General features: G+C 37.9%; 1 protein-coding gene across 25 annotated transcripts in view; it reads left to right on the forward strand.

Annotated features, from left to right (window-relative positions):
- The window catches only part of Dlg2 (discs large MAGUK scaffold protein 2), a 2,050,987-nt gene that overhangs the window by 1,965,759 nt on the left and 62,244 nt on the right, over positions 1-22,984 (forward strand). For all 25 annotated transcript variants that reach the window (XM_058577380.1, XM_058577376.1, XM_058577381.1 and 22 more), the window contains 2 exons: positions 10,348-10,524; positions 19,379-19,454. In XM_058577380.1, coding sequence (XP_058433363.1) covers positions 10,348-10,524; positions 19,379-19,454 — 253 coding nt within the window. The remainder of the gene's footprint in view (positions 1-10,347; positions 10,525-19,378; positions 19,455-22,984) is intronic.

Here is a 22,984-nt window from a genome sequence, read left to right on the forward strand (position 1 = left end):
TTTTTATATACTTGTGAGGGAAAAGAAAATTTGTTGAGCACTTCCTCTGTTGCCAGTTAGCAAACACTTCTTAACAGAAGTTCTGCTGGAGAGCAGAGGTATGCCTCCTTTGTTCATGCTCCACGAGCAACCCTAGAACCAGGGGATGGCACTGACAGGGAAGAGATTTAGATCTAGACTCAAACCAACAAATACTGAGCACCAGCTGGGATCTAAGAGCTCTTACTTATATAATTCTCATTAGTGACCTATTGGACAAGGATTCCTGACCCTCATTTTACATTTTTAGAAACCCAGGTACCAAGGTGTGAAGTAATGTTCTGAAAATCACACAGCTGCTTAAAATGACAGAGCCAATATTTGAATCTGGAACTAATTGATGACCCCATCTAGTGATCTTTACATGAGTTATCCATATAAATTTAAATGTTTGAATAATAATTGGGTTTTAACAATAATGAAATTTAATGTCAGGCATTTTCTTCTTTTCATCCACTGCAAGCTTACTAATTAGTGGCAGTAAGACCCTGAAAGGTGAATTACTAAGGCTTGATCTACCTTCTTCACTCAGATCAGAAATAAAGGGCTGTGATCAGGGCTGTGCCGGCTTTTCTAAAGTCGATTTGCTAATACACAGTAAGAGCTCTTGAAACCGTTCATGTTCCTCTTTCCCATATTTCTTTTCTGAACATCCAGCTGATGGTACTTGGGGGAAAGAACAATGATTTTAAGGTGATTAATCTTTACAGCCTCACCCAACCCTGGACCTGCCATGGTCCAGGGAGCCCTGCCTTTGGGCAGGTTCAGCTTTGCTTCTGCTTCCTCCAGAGGGAGGACTCGTCACTCAGTACTGAAATATAAGCCAGTGTGACAGGCTGCCAGAACACCATGAGAAGGCAGGCAGGAGTGGGCTCATCCCTGGAGACTCTGAAGAAAAGTTGTCTGAAATGATCAACATACAGGCCTCCGGACACAAGAAGTATGCTCTCACCATGTCCCTGGGAAAATTGGGAGCACTAGAGTGTTAGAGGGCATGAGAGAGAATGAAACAGGGGAAGTGAGAAAGGGAGAGAAAGGTGGGGGAGGGAGAGGGAGAAAGCTGTCACTGTCCCTGGAAGCACTGCTGGTTCCCTGATTATAATCAGAATGCCACAGCTACAGGGAGGCCCAGGCAAGATGACCTCTGGAACCCAATTAGATCCATCTCCAGTCATGAGAGGGACTTCCTGATTCCTTGGGTACAATAGAAATTGACATTTCCCCAACCCACTAGTGATGTAGAAATAGTCCGATGTGATGAAAAGAGTATCTTAAAGAGTATAAATCTGTCTTCCAAGGTTATTAATGATTAAATGGCATAACCCATATCATACCATAATCCATGACACAAAATAAATTTTCCTTTCTATAAAACAGGAATAACACCTGCATTTTGAGGGGCATCTTTTGAGTAATAGATAATAAACACCAGCCCTGGCGCACTGTAAGGCTAACTACTTGGTCAGTAGTTACTCAATAAATAAGAATTGACAGAGGCTAATGTGTTTTCAACCACAGAGATTGGTTTTCTGGTGGTATCAGCCATTCTTTTCATTGGGGACAATTAGTTACTGAAGTGGAAGGGAAATAAGTGACTATGTAGAACTCAGTTTGGACATGATGACTCACCCACAGGGTGTGTGCATTACTATTTCTTGAGGAGGTGTCAAAAGTAATCAGTACAAAGCTGTGTATTTCCTCTACTCTGAGATGAACATCTTCTTACTTGAAGGGAAGAAATGTTGCAGTCATCACCTAAGAAAGGCATGGAAATCCATGCTAGACACCACTCAGGCCTTCCTCACCCATTGTTTCTGACTGTACATGCCATTGCAGAAAGGAAAAGAAATGACCTTTGTTGCTCTAAAAATTGCCCTATGATAAATGAAAGATTGAAAACAAAAAAAAAAATAAGTTTTATTGATCATTTGTTCTGCCCTGGGAATAGAATAAATATGGACTTTCCCTGTCCCCCATGTTCACACAAACTAAAACATGCAAAGTCCACATGGTGGCAAATGCCTGAAATCCCCAACCTGGAAGCCTGAGGCAAAAGGATCTCAACAGGTCTCAAATTCAAGACCAGCCTGGACAACCTATCAAAACCATGTCTCAAAATATAAAAGAAGAACAGCTGGGTTGTAGCTCAGTGGTAAAGCACCCCTGGGTTCAATGCCCAAACAAACAAAAACATTATATAATGTAATGGGAAAGGAGATATTACCGTTCGTGAAGATGTGGGGAGAGGAAAGGAAGGAATTGAAGAATGGATAAAGGAGATGACACAGAACTAAGTGAGTCTCACAACACAAATACAATCAATCCTATGAGATATAGATTAGTATCAGTCACATGTAAATTTACATTTCCTCAAAGTGTTTTGCAGAACAGAAGCATAGAACATGACAGCTGCATACACCTAACAATTTTGTTTGTTTGTTTGTCTGGCTTGTTAATTATATAGAAGCTGCAGCCCAAAGAGGTTAACTTACTCACTCAAGGTCACACAGTAGGATTATGTTGATGCCCAAACTAGAACCCCAGTCTCTTAACTCCATCCAAGATTCTTTCTACTTCCAAGATTCCCTCTCTGTTGAAACACTTATTCCTTACATTCATGAGGAGATAAATTAATGTTTTTAAGAAAGATAAACAGACAGAAAGCTTTGATTTTAAAATAAGAGCAACTGGAACTGGGGCTGTGCTCAGTGGTAGCACACTTGCCTAGCAGGTTTGAGGCACTGGGTTCAATCCTCAGCACTGCATTCAAATGAATTTTTAAAAATAAAGGTCTATTAACAACTAAAAATATTAAAAATAAATAAATAAAATAAGGACAACTACTGAAGATTCAATCTCTCTGCTCCCAGTCTACCATTCTTTCCCACAGCCCTCTGTTGAGAAAATGATTTGGGGATTACTACTTATGTATTTTTATATCACATTTAAAAGACATATTCCATTCCCCTTCCAACACTGTGGAAATTACCCTTCATTCATCTCCACAATAGGCAAAAGGTTGAGGTAAAGGAATTATATTAGCTATTGGTTATTGTGCTAAATGCTTTTCCTATGTCACTTCAGTTGACTCTCTACAAATACGTAAGATATAAAAAAAACTAACCCCATTTTGCAAATAAACCAAGGCCCAGAGCACTCCACTGATTTTCTCTATGACATTCTGCCAGAACAAGGTGGACTGACGATATGTCTCTTTCTCTCTGATGTCTTTACTTAATGCACTAACCACAGCTACTTACCTTATTAATGTGAGGGTGGAACAGACCACCCAAACCAGGCATGGTGGGATGGAGCAGAGAGTGGACTTTATATTCTGCTGCATAGAAGGCTAGAACAAGGTCTCCTTTAATCAAGCAGAGATCTCAGCTTCAGTAGACACAGGGAACTGAGTCAAAGCACTCTGCTTCTTGGACCTTAAAGTTGTCATGGAAATAGAGTCCCATCCAGCCCAAACAAGTTCACAGCACAGAAGGGAGTTATTGCTGATTCACTACTTTCTTTCTAAATGCCTCTGTAAAAAGTCTGATGAGGCTGGCTCTGGGACCTACATACTCTCAGTAGCTTCAGATCTATTAGAGGAGGCAAAACTCATTCCCATTCAAGACTGGAAGTTGTAGGCTTCACAAGAGGCCTCAAGAGAGTGCCTTGTAACTTTAGAGAAGGAAGAGGCAGCTTCTTCCATGCCTCAGCTTCCTCATCTGAAAACAGAGAACAGAATATTAATCTCAAGAGGTTTTTTGTGAAAATTAGATGAAACACAAATATAAGCAACTAAAGCCTAAAAATCTTTGTGTGGCATAAATAAGCATACCTGTATTTCAGACTGTTTACAGAGATAAGATTATATAAAGCAAAGATAACTTTGCCAATGGCTTAGCCAATGCTAGGCACTCCATAGATTATTATAGATGCTTGGTAATTATTATTATTATTCCAAATAGTCTTTGTTCAGGATCATCAAACTGGTGACCTTTGCCTTTTACTTGTTTACTATTAAATCATGTTATTTCTTATCATCTGTATTTGTTCTCCATTGCTGCTATAATAAATTTCCTTCCTTGATTTTAGAATCCAGAAATGCCAGTCGAGCCCTTCTCATGTCACATCTCTATTCTTTTGCCTCGTCTTCTTCTGTTTTCAAGGATTCATGATCAGACAGGGCCCACCCAGATAATCCAAGATAATCTCCTCATCAGCATGTCCTTTATGCCACATAGGTTCTAGAGATTCTAGGTTCCACAGATTAAGACATGGACATCTTTGGAGAGCCTTTATTTATTCCTATCGAAATACCCCATCAGGTCTTCAGTGATTCTTCTTTTCACATAAATGCAGAACATGATTCCACTAAACTTTTCACTGCTTTGCAAGGATCTTTCTCCTAGTGTCCAATAACATATTCTACCCCCTTAGCATCCTCCAAGTCCAGATTTCTGTAAGAAGTCTGTGAAGCTTCATTAGTACATCCTTAAAGCCTATATTTTTGTTAATCTTATGTTCAAGATAGTCTAAAATTCTCTATCATGTTCTTCAACATTCTTCCAGCCTCTTTCCAGTACCCAGTTCCAAAGCCACTTCCACATTTTTAAGTAGCTATTACACAGCACCCTGTGTCTATTGCTACCTTAAGAAATTACTATGAGTCTAGTGACTTAATGTCTCAGCAAAATAAAATCAAGCTGTCAGCAGGCTTCACCGTTTCTGGAGGATCCTGGGAGAGCCTCAGATAGAGGCCTATTCAGGTTGTAGACCAAATTCAGCTCTTTATGGTTGTACAATTAAAGTCCCTTTTTTCTTGTTGGCTATAACCTGATAGTCATTCTAAGTTTATACAGAAGACCATTTTCCTTGGTTAGAGGCCCTGTTCCTCCACCTTCAAATTCAGTACTACTGGTAAATCAAGTCCTTCTCAAGTCACATCCCTCTCATCTACTCTTCTACCTTCTTCTCCAATTTCGGACTCATACATTTAGTTTGTATCCACCCAGATAATCAAGCATAATCTCCCCATTTTAAGACCTTTAACCTTAATCACATTGGCAAATCCTCTTTGTTATTTAAGGTAACGTATTCACAGGTTCTGGAGATTAAAGTATAGCCATCTCTAGAAGTTGGATTAGGGACATTATTCTTTCTATCCTATCATTTATAATCATGAGACACATCAAATAATTTTTGCTGGTTAGAGTGATGCTGTCCCTGTAGTTCTCTCACCCTTGTCATTCTCTACTATCCCCGCTTTAACCAACATAGAAAACACTATTTATGGTTTGTGATTATTACCTATTACTAAAGTCTAAGGTCGAGAAGAAAATATGAGTGTTTGGGATTACAGAAGGTTGCTTGCAAAACAACAACAATAAAAATGGACTAGTGTAGCCCAAAATTTACAGTTTGTGGTGACAGGCAGTTTTTTCAGGTTAAGTCTTGCCCCATACACGCTTGGTAGCTAATGCAGCACAACATTGCTGAAATTAGCCAAGTCAGTGTTTCCTCATCTGTAGCAGAAGGCTAATATAGACATCACAGTTGTGAGAACTGAATGTGCATTGAGTGAAATACTCATCCCTCCCTCTTGCAGCCTATTCCATATTATCACCAAATCATGAAAGCCTTTGGAATGAGATCTAGGTACAATGTTCCTTGTTAAGGATTTCTAAGGTCAGAAGCATGAGCTATTGAGTCAGACACATCTTTCTATACTTGAATCCTGATTCTATCACTTATCTAGCCTTTTTGTTTTAGCTTTTTTAGTCTCAATTCCTTCAAGACCACAAAATGCTTACATGGCAGGATTGCTGTCTGATATAATAACAAAATTCATTCTGTGTTGGGCACTCTGAATGTATGATCTCTTTGTTATATCTCCACAACAATCTAGTAAGTTAATGTTATCAGTATCTGCATTTCCTAGTTGAGGGAATGGCCACCTATGGATGATCACAGCTAGGAATGACAGATTGGGACTTAAGCCCAGGTCTCTTCTGTCTCAGAAGCCTGGCTTACAACTCATATGCTATCTTGCCTACCCAGTGATATGAATGAAACAATATAAAATGCTCAACACATTGTGGAACCCTAGTAAAGTGCTATTCAGTAGGGCATCCAGGTATCTGCAGCCATGTAACAGAGCCATGAGGACAAGCATCTGTTTCACTCTTCCTAGACATCCCCAGCTGGCAATGAGCTACCACACACTAAAATTCAGGAGGGGCAGGAGGGCTGGGAAAGACATTGCACTGTTTGTGTCAAATTCCACTTGTCTAATGGACTTGTTAAAAGCACCCTGGGTGGAAAGTGTGAGTCTTAATGGCATTTTATAAAAGTTACTGTGATGAATTAGCACATAAAGCAAATTAAAAACAGCTTATCGCTTTTTAAATTAGGTGATGGGGCATTGTAGCATTTTTCCCAGACGTGAGGCTCCGGTAGTATCCAAAGGAGCCAGAAGCTGCTGAAATGTGTCAGCTGCCTGGTTTTAGGAACCTGACAAGTCTGAATCTGTGTAACACTAGAGGGGCAGTTTGTCCAAGATAAACAGAGCCCATGCAAAAGCATGCTGCTGAGCTCTCCAAAAGGATATCCATTGCTAGAGGCAGGAGTTGGGGCTTCCCCTTCAGGAATCTTGGGAGCAATGGAGCACATTCAGTGAATGAATGATCTGGTAAAAACTTCCAGGAGCACTCCTCCCCTTCTCAGCCTTACAAATGGGGGTGCTGAGACTTTCACTGGTCATCTGAAAATTTTCATAGACCATACTGAGGATCTGCATGGGCCCTGTGCCATACTGGGTTCTAAAGATAAAGAGGTGCTTCAGATGTCTTTATATGCAGTCCAGAAAACATGTATTGAGTACTCACTGGGGCCAAGCTGGTGTTGCAGAACTTCACATATAACATTTCATTTAATCTTCACCACAACTCTTTGAGGTAGCTGTTATTATGCAACTTTTACAATGAAGAAAACTTGAGGCCCAGAGAGGTTACATAATTTGTTCAAGATGGCACATTTTAAAACCCAGGCAGTCTGGCCCTAGAGCCTACATTCTTGGCACCACATGCCAGCTTTCCTGATGGCTTCTCTATCTCCACTCCTCTCACTCGACATCCAGGAGCTTGGAACCAAGTGAGCAGTTCAAGTACTTTTAGGATAAGAAATTCTGGGACAAGAATTAAGGAGTGAGGGACCTTCACAAATTTAAACAGGTAGTTAGCTCTGAAGGAAAGATTTAAGATCCTTTCTACTGCTAAGTCATGAGCATAGCCAGAGGGCAACAGTCTAGGAAATTGAGCAATATAATAAAATGGCCATAAAAGTAGTTTTCGAGTCCGACTTCATTTTATATTCAGTCTCTCCAACACGTATACATGTGACCTGGGGCAGGGCCCTTAGCCTCTTTAGATTCCTTTAGACTCCTCTAGGCTCTTCATCTACAAAACAGAGATACTAATTTTTTCTCTTAAAGTTGTTATGATTTCAAAAATAACAGTAATAACAAAGTGCCAGATTGCCTAATAAGATCACAAGCAGTGGTAGCCATTATATCTCTCATCTTTATCACTAGCTCACCATCACCACCTCCTTCCTCCCAGGTTGGATGGGGGACAAGGTAAAGAGCACTGAAGTGTAACTTAGGTCTGGAGGCTCAAATCCCAGCCCTGGGTTGCTGCCACTAAGCACAGCCCTGTATCCTGGGGTCAGTCAGTCAGCCTCCCTCATCTGTAAAAAGGGGATGGTACTCCCTCTCATACCTTCTTCACAGGAATGGGTCAAGTTGCAAGGGAGTGTATGTAAAATTGCTTGCAGTCTGAAGAATGTGTGCTGGGTTCTACACAACAACACATGGGTTGGCAGTTCTCTACAAGCTTCCACAGGATTCAACACAAACTTGTTACTATGGTTTATTACAACAAACAGATATAAAGTAAAATCAACAAAGGAAAAAATCCTAGAACAAAGTCTACAGGAAATGAGGTGTGAGCCTCCAAGACTCCTCTCTCAATGGAGGCACATAGAACATGCCTACTCCTTCCAACAAAAAGCTGGGAGAGCAGGTGTGAAATGTTGTTTGCCAGTGAAGCTCATTAGATACCAGGGTCCAGGGTTTTTACTGGAAACTGGTCACATAGGCACCCCCTGCCTGGAACATACCACAACTCCAGACTCCCAGAAGGAAAATAGGCGGTCAGCATAACAATATTGTTTGTATTAGGCACATAGGTATTCTCGTCAAGAACTAGTGGGAACCCTTCCAAAATCTTAAGTTCCCAGATGTCAGCCAAAGAGCACCATTGCAAAAAGTCCTCCTTATGGATAGCAGTCTCAGGCCTGCTTTGTTAACTCTTTTTTTTGCACAGAGTGGAATCTATGGAAAGGATTTTGATTAGTATACACTCAAAAGGGAAAGTTTTCCGCCTGGCCGGAACATAAACTTCCGGTCGGGCCGAGTAGTTCATACATACTGGTTATCACTCTGTGCCAGGCACTGTGATACATACTTTACATAGATTACCTCCTGTAACTACACAACTCAGTATTGGAGGTGCTATTATCATCACCACCATCATCATCATCACCACCACCACCATATTATATATGAGGAAACTGAAGCCCCAGAAAGGTTAAATACCTTGCCCAAGTAACCAGCTGAATGACTAGTGAGAGTAGAACCAGGACATGGCCCCACCTGTGTGGCCCTAACTGCTATGCTATCCTCTGCTACAGTGCACCTACCAGGGGGTAGGTGCTGCATGTGTGTTATTTCATTAACACTTACTAGCAGCTCTATTAGAATGTGGTTGTTGGAGTGATTTTGTATCAAAAACCCTGTGATTAAGCAATGTTACTTAGTTTGTCATATCAGATAGCCAGAGAAGTGAAAGCATGAGGAGCAGGTCTCTGTCACCCTCCAACCCCTTTTCTTGGCTAAGGCTTTGTCTGAGCCTTTGGTACGGAAAATGGATTTTTTTTTTTTTCTGGAAGCTCAGACCTGGAAACTCTTTGAATTTCATCACTTAGGAATGGAAGAAGAACTGTATTATAATTCAGCTTCTGTAGTATTTAAGAAATAAACACTGTCTTTGGGCTCTTTTTGGTTACTACGACAGCACATGTGACATTTCCTTAATGGGGGGCGGAGGAAGAAAGAAAAGAACTGCTCTTGGTTCTCAATGATTTTAGAAAAATTAATTCTCCAAATCTAGCTTATTTTACCAGAATAGCAGTCACAGGTCAAGAAAATTCTTAGAATGGAATCAAAGGAATAAATAGAGAGGTGGTGAAATCTGCTTCTCCTAGGAAATCATGAACTGTACATGTGTGGTAGTAGTTTTTGAGAGTGCGGGATACAACAGGATGAAGGCAATATAGGTCTTGCAATAAATTGTCACCTCCTTAAGACAACAGCTTAAGAAAGGTTCTATTCACCATTGTTTTTCTGCTTCTAATCCCTGCACCCACCAGTCATAAAATGCCAATGCATTGGCCTTAGTGAAGGCTCAGTTAAAGCTCTTTAGTGAGAGAGACATGATACAGACAGCAAGTATCATAATTCAGAGTGATAAGTACAGTGATGATACAGGCTTAGCATCTTACAGAAGCAAAATGATTTTTAATAAATAAATAAAAATCTTCATAGCAAAAAGAATGATTTGTGAGGTTGTTCATATGAAATTGGTCTACTATATACACATAAACAGATCTATGTATATATTTTTATATATAGTCATTTATTGCATTTTAAACATTCATTCAGGTTATTATGTTAACCCCTTCAACCATCCAATATCAACAACAGTCCAATATTCTATTGTTGGAAGAATTACAATCCTCTACATGTGGGCATGTTAAGTTATTACCATTTTCCCCTATTATAATGGAAATAGTCTATAGGATGATACATCTGAGAATACTTGTTATAACACAAAATAATCTATTCATTTTATTTCTCTTTTTAGTAATTTTTAAAATGTGATTGTAATGGGAGAAAAAAAAAGTCTCTCAATTAGATAGTAAACTGACTTTCTCTCCCCCATTATCACCTTGTAACATCTAACAAAAGAAGAAGACCTTGATTTCAGGGACCTAGAGCTCCTTTGCAATCCCTAAGGAGAAGCAAGAACTAACCTCCATCTGTAACCAAAACAATGGGAATGAGTTCTGTCATCCTGTGGCTTGAGATCAAAAGATTATGGGTTCTCAGGGCAGGCATGAAAATTCAAGAACATGAATTTTAAATCCATACTATCAGAGATTTCTAACCATGCCCTCTTCTGTCATTTCTCTCAGAGCCATGTTTGACTATGACAAGAGCAAGGACAGTGGGCTGCCAAGTCAAGGACTTAGCTTTAAATATGGAGATATTCTCCATGTTATCAATGCCTCTGATGATGAGTGGTGGCAAGCCAGAAGAGTCACTCTGGAGGGAGACAGCGAGGAGATGGGCGTCATCCCTAGCAAACGGAGGTAAGAATGCTTTTCATACATCAGAATATTAGCTCTTCAGCTAAAGAGGGTGTGGAAATAAAGGAAGAGGAAGATGGAGGAAACTGTTCACAAAATATATTTAAGTGGGATAGACAATCTGCAGGAAAATTGTCAGTGGTGACAGGTGACATGAATAAAAAAAATCTCATTTTCCTCATTTTAGGATTTTACCAAAATTGGTAACTGTGACAAGGCATAAAGGAAAAAAATAAGATCTGCTTACACTGTGTTCCTCAAACTTTTCCCAGAATCTCTCTGCAGGTGCAAGGTTATGCTCACCAGCCTGTATGCTGACTTACCAACTCAGTAGGTTTATTCCAGATGTTCAGCATTTACCAATGAATTTTACAAACAGTGAAAGACAAATAAAGTAGATGATTTATTAAACTAAGTCCCTGGCTATGTAATATCTTTAAATATTGATGAAAAAAAAACAGAAAACCTTCAAATGCAAATATTTAGGATATAAGATGCCAAATACCTGGTAAAGTCTAATGATTCGGTTTACAGCTGTTTCTTTTATTTTTCATTGTTTTAGTTAGTCATATTCCCCACCCCACAATTCCCAACAGTCACTTAGATATTTATTTCTGTATAAGTGTTTCTTGAGTCAAGAGTATGATGCCCTTTCCCTTGCAAACATTTCTTCAGCTCTACTTTTGGAAGACAGAAATATGCCTCAGAACAGCCAGTGCCTTCATCTGTCCCAGCAGATTCTAATCATCACCACTAGAGAACTGTTCTCCCCACAGGTGTCCTTTTGGCAGCAAAATGTTGTCCAAGAAACAAAAATTGACTCTTCGAAAATAGATTTGGTACAAAATCAGGAATGATGGTTGCTCAAAGCAGTCATCAGGGGGTTTTTTTGTTTGTTTTTGTTTTGTTTTGTTTTGTTTCAGTCTGTGGGTTTTTCTAAGAGCTCTCATTCTTTTTTTTTTTTTTTTAATTTATTTTTATGTGGTGCTGAGGATCGAACCCAGGGCCTTGAACATGCGAAGCTAGCGCTCTACCACTGAGCCATAACCCCAGCCCCTAAGAGCTCCCATTCTTATATCCAAAACCCCAACATACCTTTATGAAAACTCCCCAGTGAAACTGAATATTCAGTGCTGCTGCACCAAAGTGATATAATGATGGAGCTAGTACAAACCACAGTGAAAAATTGTAAAGTATACCTCCAGAGCAACTCTGCGGGACACTCATGACCCAGGGAAGACAGTTCTCATCTCTGCCTGTGGCCACACAGCCCCCAGGGAGGAATGCGAGGGAGGATGGTGTTACAGTGAAGTGACGGAAACTCCAGGATGCTTTGCCATCCTCCAGGCCTTTGCCTGTGGATCTCCCCTCAGCAGACTGTTCTCTGGGTAGCTTTAAGCATCTAGGCTCCTGTCATTGCTTGGCCAGGGCATTCTATCTTTGTAGTATGGCTTGTAGTGTTTACTGAAAGGCTATATTCAAAGCAGTGACTCTTAGTAATTGTTTTCATTTAAAAAAAAATGTTAAACATGCTTTTGGAGTTCCTTTGACATAATCAGAGATGTCTGAAGAGCTCTTCTCTATAAGAAAGCGGTGATCTTATTGAATATAACCCCAAGGATAGAAATGGGGTGGAGGAAAGAAAGCTAATCGAGGAATAGACTTCAGCTCATTTTCTAGAAAGCCTTCTACTACTTGTAGAAGTGGCAGGAACCACATGGGAAGATATAAAAAGGATTCAAATTCTGGATGGGAGAATTGAACTATGTGACATTCAGGCCCATTTCAATCCTGAGGTTCTGTGAGTCTTCTAATTATGTCAGAAGTCACCCATTTGTTCGTTTACTCATTTTTCCCCTGAGGAATATTTCAGTGTTATTCCTCTTGAAATAATTTTCCATCTGCTGTTGATTGTTCTTTTTTTTCCAATTTTGGTGGGGTTATTTTTTGTTTGGTTTGGTTATACGTGACAGTAGGATGTATTTTGACATATTATACATACATGGAGTTTAACTTCTCATTCTTGTTTTTGAATTGGCTATTTCTCTCATACTTTGGATAAAACCAATTTAACAAGTACACTGAAGCTGGGCTGAAGGAATTTGTCCAGCATCTGCAATACTGACATTTATTTGCATTCTATTTCATGAAGGATGCAGTAATACTACCTCACAAATATGTGTATTTTATTTTATGTAAGTATTTGGTTTTTTTGTCTTGTTTCATTTTAGATGTTATTTTATTATTCACTTATTTATATGAGGTGCTGAGAATTGAACCCAGTGCCTCACACATGCTAGGCAAGTAACTCTACAACTGAGCCACAACCCCAGCCCCAACATGTGTTTTTATAAAATAAAATATACTTATTTATTTAAGTATATATATGTATTTATGTTTATTTTATGTAAAATTTATAACTGTAAGTGAATTTCTAACAGATTTTCTCCTTAGGATTTTAATTTTTTCAAAAAGTTATTCTCACTGTTTTATGTATTTATAAAAGTGTTACATCTCACAATAGAAAAGTAGGAAACTTTAGAAAACTTTGAGGAAGGAATTAGAAATCCTACCTCATACAGAGTCCTCATATACTAACATTAAAGCAATTTAAATAAATGTATTAGATTGTTTTTTAACTCCTAATTCCTTTTTTTATCCTAGTTCCTGAGTATATTTCAATTAGCAGAGCTGGTCTGGAAATATTTCATAATGGATAGCATCTGTATATGTCTTCATTTCTTACAAAAATGTTTCTCTGTTGATGATTCCATTTAATCATCCCAATAAAACTATAATGCGAAGGATATCAACATTGTCATCCCTCCTATCCTTTTTTGAAGATGATGAATATATTTATTTAGTAAAATACTCCCATAGCATGCTACCACTATTTGAAGTCCTTTATGCTTATTAACTTATTTAAACCTCATTACAACTCTAAGAGTAAGATGCTGTTATTATCCCCATTTTACAAATGAGGAAGAAAGGCTTTAAGGCACAAAGAGGTTAATTTGCCTGAAATTGCCCGTCTACTAAGTGGCAGGAGTGGGGTTTGAATTGAGGCTAGAATTGCTCTTTACTCATATACAATCTCACCTCCCAACGGTGGAAAAATAAGAGTTGACAAAATTGAAATTGAGCAAGCATTGCTTGGGCAGTGTCTATATGCCAATTGCTGTTATAGGAGCACTGCCTGGAGTCCACCACTTATGAGACTAATGTAACTGTGTCACAGCTATTCTGTGACTAGGATGATGAGGGCTCTGTTGTAAAGGTACCAAGGGAAGTGAAAAGGCAGTAGATGGAGGGATAAATTCTATCTGATGGTAGCACAGATATGTCATAGTCTGGGTTTTTGTTGTTGTTGTTGTTGGTGGTGGTGGTGGTGGTGGTAATGAAGGTTTTATGACTGAATAGCATAGACTAGGTCATTCAAAAAGTATAGAGGTTCATTTAGCTTTCAGTTCTGGAGGCTGGAAAGTCCAAGGTTGAGGGACCACATCTAGGGAACATCTTCTTGCTTGTGGAGACTCTGCAGAATCCTAAGGCTTTGCAGGGCATAATGTGATGAGAGGGTCCAGACAGGAGAGAACCAAATTGCCTTTTATAACAGACCCTCTCTCATGATAACCCATTAATCTACTAGTACATCATTGCATTAATCTATTCATGAGGGCAGGGTCCTCATAACCCAGACAGACCCTAAAGGTCATACCTGTCTCATCTTCTAATAATTCTCAATGGTGATTAAATTTCAACCTGAGTACTGGTAGGAACATTCAAAATATAGCACTATGTATTGTGCCAGATGCTTTCAAATATGTGATTTCAATTTAATCTTAAGGAAAGCCTTTTAAGGAAACAGGGTCAGAGAAATCAAGTAACTTGCCCTAAGATGCACAGCCAGGCCATGGCTAGACACAGGTCTCTCTGGTAGCAATGCTAGATGACTTTCTACTATACCAGGAGCATTATTTTTGGAACACTTCCAATTATGGAAATGGAGTTTCAGAGAACTCAAGTTGCCTGCCAAAACCATGCTGGCAGCAGAGTGCTAGGCCAGGATTCAAACAAACACTTTTCTTATACCTCTATGAGCACCTGCCAAGGTGTGAGCTCCTCCTAGTCCTTGCAGCTCTCAAGTCTGGTGGCACATATGAAGATCCCCTCACAGGAAGAAAAGGAAGCCCATGCCTTTGTTTCACGCAGGGAGGGGCTGACCATAACAGTGAGCCCCTGAGGCAGGGCATCTGTGTTACCTCCCTTTCACAAGGTAAGGACATTGTGAGTATAGATGGCAAGTGACTTCATGAATGGAATTATCACAATCAGTTTAGCAGCAGCCTGTTGTTCTATGTATCAGAACTTGTTATAAACAATTTTCTTGTATTGTCTCATTGAACATTTACCATAATCTTTGAAGTCTTTGTTACTATTTTGCCAACATGAAAACTAAGTTCCTAAAAGGCCGAATCACTGCCCTAAGTCACAGACCCAGTAAGTGACAGAGATAAAATTTAAACCCAGCTGGCGTAATTTCAAAAGCTAGACTTTTAGAATAGAATCTCTGTTTTCCAAGTTCACATAGCTTACGAGTAGCCAAACCATGATCTATCTCACAGTCTCTTGAATCCAGGTGTCTGTTCATTGTTCCACTGTGACTGTTCACCTGAGCTCTTGGACGACAGCTTGGGTCTAGCATTACATAAGAGTTCGCTCACCTGGCTTTCACAGCAAACCTGTGGCTACTAACATGGATGGTATTTCATTCTCCCTCTGACAGGGCTTGTGGAGCACAGGAACTCCCAGTGACAAATCATGTTCCTACTATACAGTTCTCCAAACCTGACCCAATTATGTGATTGGCTAGAACCTGAAAATACCAGATGGGAGATGGGGAAAAGGGAGAGGGAGACAGTTGGGCTCATTAAAGTATGACCATTTGGTGCTATCTGGAGATGCTAGGTGTCAGAATTGATTGCTCAAATTTTGCCAGCCAGTTTGTTTTTAGAATTTTGGTCAGTGGCAAGACTAGGGCGGGGAGGATTATTTCTGCTTAAACAATCTAATTAATTGCTTGAGTCTAAGTGCAAGAGAAAAGTACAGCACTGGTTCTCATTGCAGTCTGTGTATACAGGTGGTCCCACTATTTCTGTAAACTGTTAGACCTTAATATCATTTTTTTCCAAAGGGAACATACTTATTGTAACAATAAGAGAATGTGATGCTAAATTTTTACCAAGATTGAAGAGAAAAGGTTATGAAACAGTGAACAACTTTTTGTAGGAAACAGTGGTTGTTCAGCAAGTCCCTTAACCTGTCTGAGCCTTAGTTTTCACATCTAGGTAGAGAACTAATAGTCTCCTTGAGAATTTATTCACTCATTCATTCAATCAAGATTCTCTAAGCATCTACTGCATGCCCAGATCCATGTTAAGTCCTGGACCATTATACAGATTACAGATAAAATAGGTAAAGTGCTTAGCACAGCTTCAAATACTTCATGTTTGCTTAAATGACAGCTATTTTCCTTTTTTTTTTTTTTTAAGATTTTGAGCTTTTGGTGCCAGAGAAAATTACACCACATTATTTAAGGTTTTATTTCTGATCCTTAACTCTTATTTTAGCAGCAAACTATCCATATCCCAGGAAGAGCTAGGAGAGAGAGTTAGGGGCTAAAGTGGCCAGTAAGGGGTTGAGGGAAATACACTGCCACCAAAAAGAGAGGTTTGCAAAGAGCCCTCAAAGGCATTTACCATAGGCCTTTGTAGTGGAAAATCAAAATCCTGGTTACTGGAATGGTAAGGTGGGAGACCAATTCAGTATGTGTGATGTAATTTGCAAAGGGGCATTTAGCTAAACTGACTTCAGTGTTCAAAGCAAATTTATTTTGAATTTTGAGGCCAGCTCGGTATGGTGCTCAATGATTATATACTTCAATTTTGTTGTGGTTTATATAATTCAGAACATCTGGGTGATGGGGGATACAAAGGAAGGGGATGTTTATCATTTCTCAAAAATTCAGTCTAGACTTCTAAGGGTATGTATGGGTCTTAATCCTATGAATGACCCACCCCAAAACCTCATGTTTTTTTGAGAATTTCCACTAAGTCGGGCATGGAAGATCCTAGAGTACTGTTTGTCCCAAACTGAGTGGCTGTGGAGAGACACCCATGATCATGTTCATCCTGTTTCTACCACTTTCTAGTTTGGTAAGCTTCAAGTCTGAGCTCTCTCAGCCATAAAATGGAGTTGATAATACCTACATCACTGGGTCACTATGGGCGCCAAATGAGATGATATAAAAGTGAAGGAAATTCACTGGTAAAGTTGTTAAAACTTTAGCTACCATTTACATTATCATCATTCCTGCAACTTTGCACCCAAATAAAAAGCAAAACTGTTCCAACTTCCTTCATGAGTGAACCAAAACTTTTACCTGAATAAGCTTTTAAAATTTTGTTTTCTTTTCCTGTTAACTGCTTGAAGATTAACCTCATATTCACCATGGTTTATTATTAACATATGGATGTGCATTTGTGGGTGTCTTTGTGTCTGACAATATTCTTTGACAACCTTTTAAGGTTTAAGTGATGAACCAGTAATATTGGCCTAGTAAGGACATCAAGAAAATAGAAAAGGATAAACTTTAGGGAGGGAAATAGAATGCTCTGTCCAAATAATTCTTAGGTTTGAATTCAGACTTATATTATGTATATTTGGGGACTGTGTGACTTCTTTGAGTTTCTGCAGAATTTATTTGCATAATATGATCAAACAAACATTCTTCTCCACGTGCTACAGTCATTTTGGCAGCATCAAATGAATTAGTAATTCCCATCGTTTGCCTAGTTAATTCTAAGTAGCCAGAATAAAGTCAGGACTCTCACAACACTTTTAGAAGACTACAAAAGAGATGAATATGAATTATCATTTGCACTTGGATTAAAAGAGAAAAACTGGTGAAGTTCAGAACAGGCTTTTTCCCAATGAGCACTTGGCAAGTTAGCTTATCTGAAAATTTTCTTACTTTCCTCCTAACTGTTGTATGTTGGGTTCAAAACGAAACTCTCAGTGGAACATATTGCTTTAATACCTGAGGTTAGATTTGAAAAATGTTGTTCATCTGTTTCCACTCAAATATTCTACACTCAAACTGAAATAAATGTATTCTGAAACTTTATTCTGTAACCATGGAAACCCTGATCTTTACTGCGTTTCAGCTGGAAACACAAAAGAACTCTCAGTTGGAAAGGAATATGCTGTTAATTATTGATTTATGAATTGCTTAGCTTCATAAACCATTAAGTTCCTATAGATTCAGGGTCTTTTCTTCCCTTGCCCTTATTTTCTTTCCCCAAACAGAAAAAAATGAAATTAAGCCTAGCTGAATTTAAACAACAACAACAAAATCATGCTACCATAATGCATTGGATATTATTTTTTATTAAGAAATATTCATTAAGCTCTTGCTATAACATGCTAATGAGATATATGTACAGTCTTCCCCTTAAGGAACATACACCTATATGCAATGCAAAACTAAACAGAAAAATCAAGAAATAATATTGACATAGGTATTAAATTAAGTGCCATTGTAGCTTGGAGGAAGCAAGGTTCATGTCAATCTGAAGAGACTCAGAAAAATCAGGAAATATATGTCGATTCCCTTTCATTTCTGACCTTGAAATATGCACAAGTCCTATCAATACTTTTTCCTTGTACTTCTCTAGCCCTTCCCTCTTCTCTGCCTCATTATCATTTCTTTCCTAACTATGAAAACAGCTCCTAAATAGGCCCGCTAGCCTCCTCCTATTTTTTTACTTCCCCAGTCTATATTCCACATATACCAGGATCATTTAAAATATTAATTTAATTGTATCACTTCCTTACTTTATGACCACTAATAACTCATGAGGATTCCTAAAAGGAAAAACTTCAGTCCTTGAAGTGGATTCAGACCCATTTCAAGAGGCCCACCACCTGGGCCTCTCCTCCACATCCTGTTACTCATACGCATACCACAATTTTCTGCAATCTTCTAGTGCATTCCCGTTCCTCCTGTCTGGAAATTCCCCCTGATAAGCTTTCTCATTCTTAAAGTCCCCCATGAATTCACTCCTTCTCCAAGAAAGAAGCTCATCCCAATGCTTTCCACCCCTTTTCACCTTCCCAATGAGATGAATGCACCCACTGAATATCAATAGTCTTACTGAAGAAAAATATCATTCCTTGTTTACATCTCTGTGCTTGCCAAGGGATATTGCAGTCATGCTTTTAAAATATTTTTATTTGTTCTCCAACTCCTCTTTAGTACATGTTAGACACTCAAAAAATGTTTGATGAATGAGTGAAGTGGTGGGTAAAATGATAAATCCACAGAAGCAACAGAAGGATATTGGGCTTCTTGATAAAAAAAATTCAAGATTGTACATAATGCATTTGATTAACAAATGAAGCTAAATACAGTAATATTCTTACAGGAAGGGAAGGAAAAAGAAAAAGGGAAGGGGAGTAAATCTCATTTCATCTTCATTTTAGGTGTTTGTCCCTATGGACTGCAATTTCTTGAAATAGATTTTGATTGATTGATTTAGCATTTAAAATAACAAATATCATTTTTTTTCTCCCTCTTTGTTCCTTCCAAATACTGTGACTCTCAGCCCATGTAACATAAAATTTTCAAGGGCTATATTAGATGCTTGGAGACTTTATACCAAGATTTTTATACTAAACAAAGGAAGAGAAATATTTTAAAATAGGTTTTACTTGAGTTGTAAGAATAAGGATAAGGTGTTCTTAATCGTAAATGCCTTGTCATATGATAGACTCATTATTTTCCCCTTTTCTTTAGGGTGGAAAGAAAAGAACGTGCCCGATTGAAGACAGTGAAGTTTAATGCAAAACCTGGAGTGATTGACTCAAAAGGGGTAGGTACAAAATGAAGCAAACATAAAGTTCTCTCAGTTGCCATGGATTTAATGATAATCGAGATTTAGACTTATGGCAGCAAACAAATTATGGAGCCACTAGATGGTATAATACTGTTACAAATGTATTGCTAAAAGTAACAATGCCATTTCTTATAAAATGGAATAATGGTGAATATATTAAATACAGAGGGTAAAGCTAGTGGTCCTCAGAAATGATGTGTTGATGGAGGTGAGGTAATGACTGCAATGAAGAAGAAAACACTGCAGTTTTCATGACTTTACTTTTCTAAAATTAATGTTCTAAAATGTTGGATTTCATAAAAGGTATCTGCTTATTAGAAAACATGTCTGGTTTGTTACACATTATAAAGTTAAGACAAGGGTCATGGAAATATTCACATGGGTCATTTAAGTGAATATGTGGATTGTTGTGACAGACATAGAAAAGGAGAGAATTAACAAATCTCCAAAATTAAAATATTGACTCACACACACGTACATCTTTTTAATATGACAGCTTTCATGAGATAAAAATTACATATCATACAAGTAATTGAGTTAAATTCGAAGTGTACAACCATCATAACAGTCTATTTAGAGTACTTCATCACTGCATAAAGAAATCCTGCATTGATTAAGTCACTTCCATTTCCCCTAACCTTCTTTCCCCATCCAGCCATAGGCAACCACTAATCTACTTTTTTTCTAGAGACAGAAAATGTGCCTATAGATATTTTATACAAAAGGAATTATTTACCTTATGGTCTTTTGTGCCTACTCATTCATTTTACATGATGTTTTCAAGTTGTATTTGTGTTGCTGTACATATAAGTACTTCATTTCTTTTTATTGCCAAATAATAGTCCATCGTGTGGAAATACTTTTAATATATCCATTTATCCTTTGGTTATTCCTGACTTTTAGTTATTATGGATAATACTGCTATGAACATTTGTGTAAAAAATTTATGTGGACCTATGTTTTTATTTCTGTTGAATCTATACCTGAGTTAAATTGCTGGTATCAGCAATATGATAACTCTAGGCTTACCATTTTGAGGAACTGCCAGAGTGTTTTCCACTTCACATTTCAACCAGCAGTATATGAGGGTTCCACATTCTCCCCATCCTCACCAACACTTAGCATTGTATTTCTTTTTTGCATAGCCATCTTAGTTGATATGAAGTGGTATTTCATTGTGATTTGATTTGTGTTTCCCTATGACTGTTGATGTTGAGGATCTTTGCATGTTCTTGTTGGCTATTTGTATATATTTGAGAAATGTCTATTTGGGTCCTTTGCCCATTTTTAGATTTGGAGTTTTGTTGTTGTTACTGATTTGTAGTACATCATATATTCTGGTCATTAATTCCTCATCAGACAAATGCCTTTCAAATAGTTATTCCCATTCTCTGTGTTATTTTTTTACTCTTTTGATAGTGCCCTTTGAGATACAGGGTTTTTTAAAATTTTTGATTAAGTTAAGTGTATTTAGTTTTCCTTTTGTTATTTATGTTTTTGATGTGATAGCTAAGAAACCATGCCTAATCCTGAAGTTCTATGTTGAAAAGGATTCTGGGGCTATATATAACATCAACAGAAAAAATAGTTATGATTGATTAGTCATCTCTACCACAATGTTGGAAATTGTTCTCTTTTTACAGTCTCCAGATTCAATGATTTTTAAACAAAAAATTTATGTCAAGTTTTCTTCTAAGAGTTGTACAGTTCTTGCTCTTATGTTTAGGTGTTAAATCCATTTTGAGTTAGTTTTTACATATGGGTAGTGTTGGGGTTCCAATTTCATTCTCTTGTATGTGAAGTATTTTTTAATTTCATTTTTAGGTTGTTCATTGAAAATATGTAGAAACATAGTTTTTGTATTAATCTAATATCCTGCAATCTTCATGAACCCATTCATTTGTTCAAATAGATTTTTAGTAGATTCCTCAAGAATTTCCTATACACAAGATTGTGTCATATGAAAAAAAGAGATAATTTTCCTTCTTTCATTCCAATATTAATGATTTTTGTTTCTTTCTCTTGACCAATTTCCCTGACTAGAACTTCCAATACAAGGTTGGAAAGAAGTGGCAATAGCTGCCATTTGTCTTGCTCCTAATCTTAAGAGAAAGAATTCAGTCTACCATTAAGTATGGTGTTAGCTATAGCTTTCACAGCTTTTGAAATCTATTTTTTGAAGGGGCAATATTTGTATTATGTTATATTGTAAAATAACACTCTACCTTCTCTCTTCCTATTCTCTTTTTCTTCATGTCTTTCCTTTGCCTTTGCATCCTAACAATTGTGGCTTTTGAGTATCATATAAAACCACAAGTTATGGTCAACAGGTGTCACCATGAAAAACAAAAAGAAAAGATATTATTTCTCACACTCAAACCACAGTGTTACCCTTTGAATTTAAAGTAGAAGTATCAATGGGAAGTGAAATAGAAATTTATTTAAGCATATTGGTGTCATTCTTTAAAAAAAGAATGAAAGGATGTAATATCATGACTGTCATGATGAATATATTGCTGTAACTAAAATACCCAACCAAAAAAAAATTAGAAAAGAAAAGGTTTATTTTGGGCTCACAGTTTCAAGATTCAATATGTGGTCAGCTGACTCCCTTGCTTTTGGGCCTGAGGTCATTCAGAACATCATGCTAGAAGGGTATGTCAGAGGAAAAATGCTCAACTCATGACAGCTGAAAGCAGAGAGAAAGGAGCCAGGGACCAAATAAAGTCCCTAAGGACTTGTCCCGAGTGACCTACTTACTATAGCCATGTCCTACATGCCTATAGTTAGTCTTCCAGTAATCCATTCAAATTACTAATCCATCAAAGGGATTAATCCACTAATTAGGTTACTGTTCTCATAATCTAGTCATTTTACATTGGACTATCCCTGCATTTTCTATCTTATGAGCTCTTGGGATGACACCTCGTATCCAAACCATAATAATAACATAGAATGCTTTCAAACAAGTAGTACTTAAATACAAAAAGGTAGGATTTTTCAGTGATTTCTCATGAGAATTTAAATATAGACCTTCTGTTTATTTCATTTGTACAGTTGATATATAAAAGAGAATTTACATTGAAAACCTACCATGTGTCAGACACAGAATAAGGGCTTATGCAGGATACAAAGTGCAGCATAGAGATATCTCTCTCTCTCTCTCTCTCTCTCTCTCTCTCTCTCTCTCTCTCTCTCTCTCTCTCTCTCCCTCTCTCTCTCTCTCTGATTTATATATCAAATATCTTTTTGATGAAGCCAAAGCATGCATGGTATGCTTTTTAATTGTATATGTTAAATGCCATTAGGTATTTAACACTGAATAGAGAGTAAATTCTAAGATTTGAATGACTATTGAAGAAGAGTAAACATGGAACTGAAACCTGGGACTGAAAACGAGGGAGATCAAAACCTGAGCTCTGGTTTCAGTTCATTACTAAGTCACTACTGCTCTTTGGGTCTTACAAACAAATAACAGCTTTGAACTACATCTGGGACATAAAAAC

The sequence above is a fragment of the Marmota monax genome, unplaced genomic scaffold (assembly GCF_021218885.2).
Source record: "Marmota monax isolate L192 unplaced genomic scaffold, Marmota_monax_Labrador192_F-V1.1 WCK01_AAM20220418_F8-fsc00096, whole genome shotgun sequence".
Lineage (NCBI taxonomy): Eukaryota > Metazoa > Chordata > Mammalia > Rodentia > Sciuridae > Marmota > Marmota monax.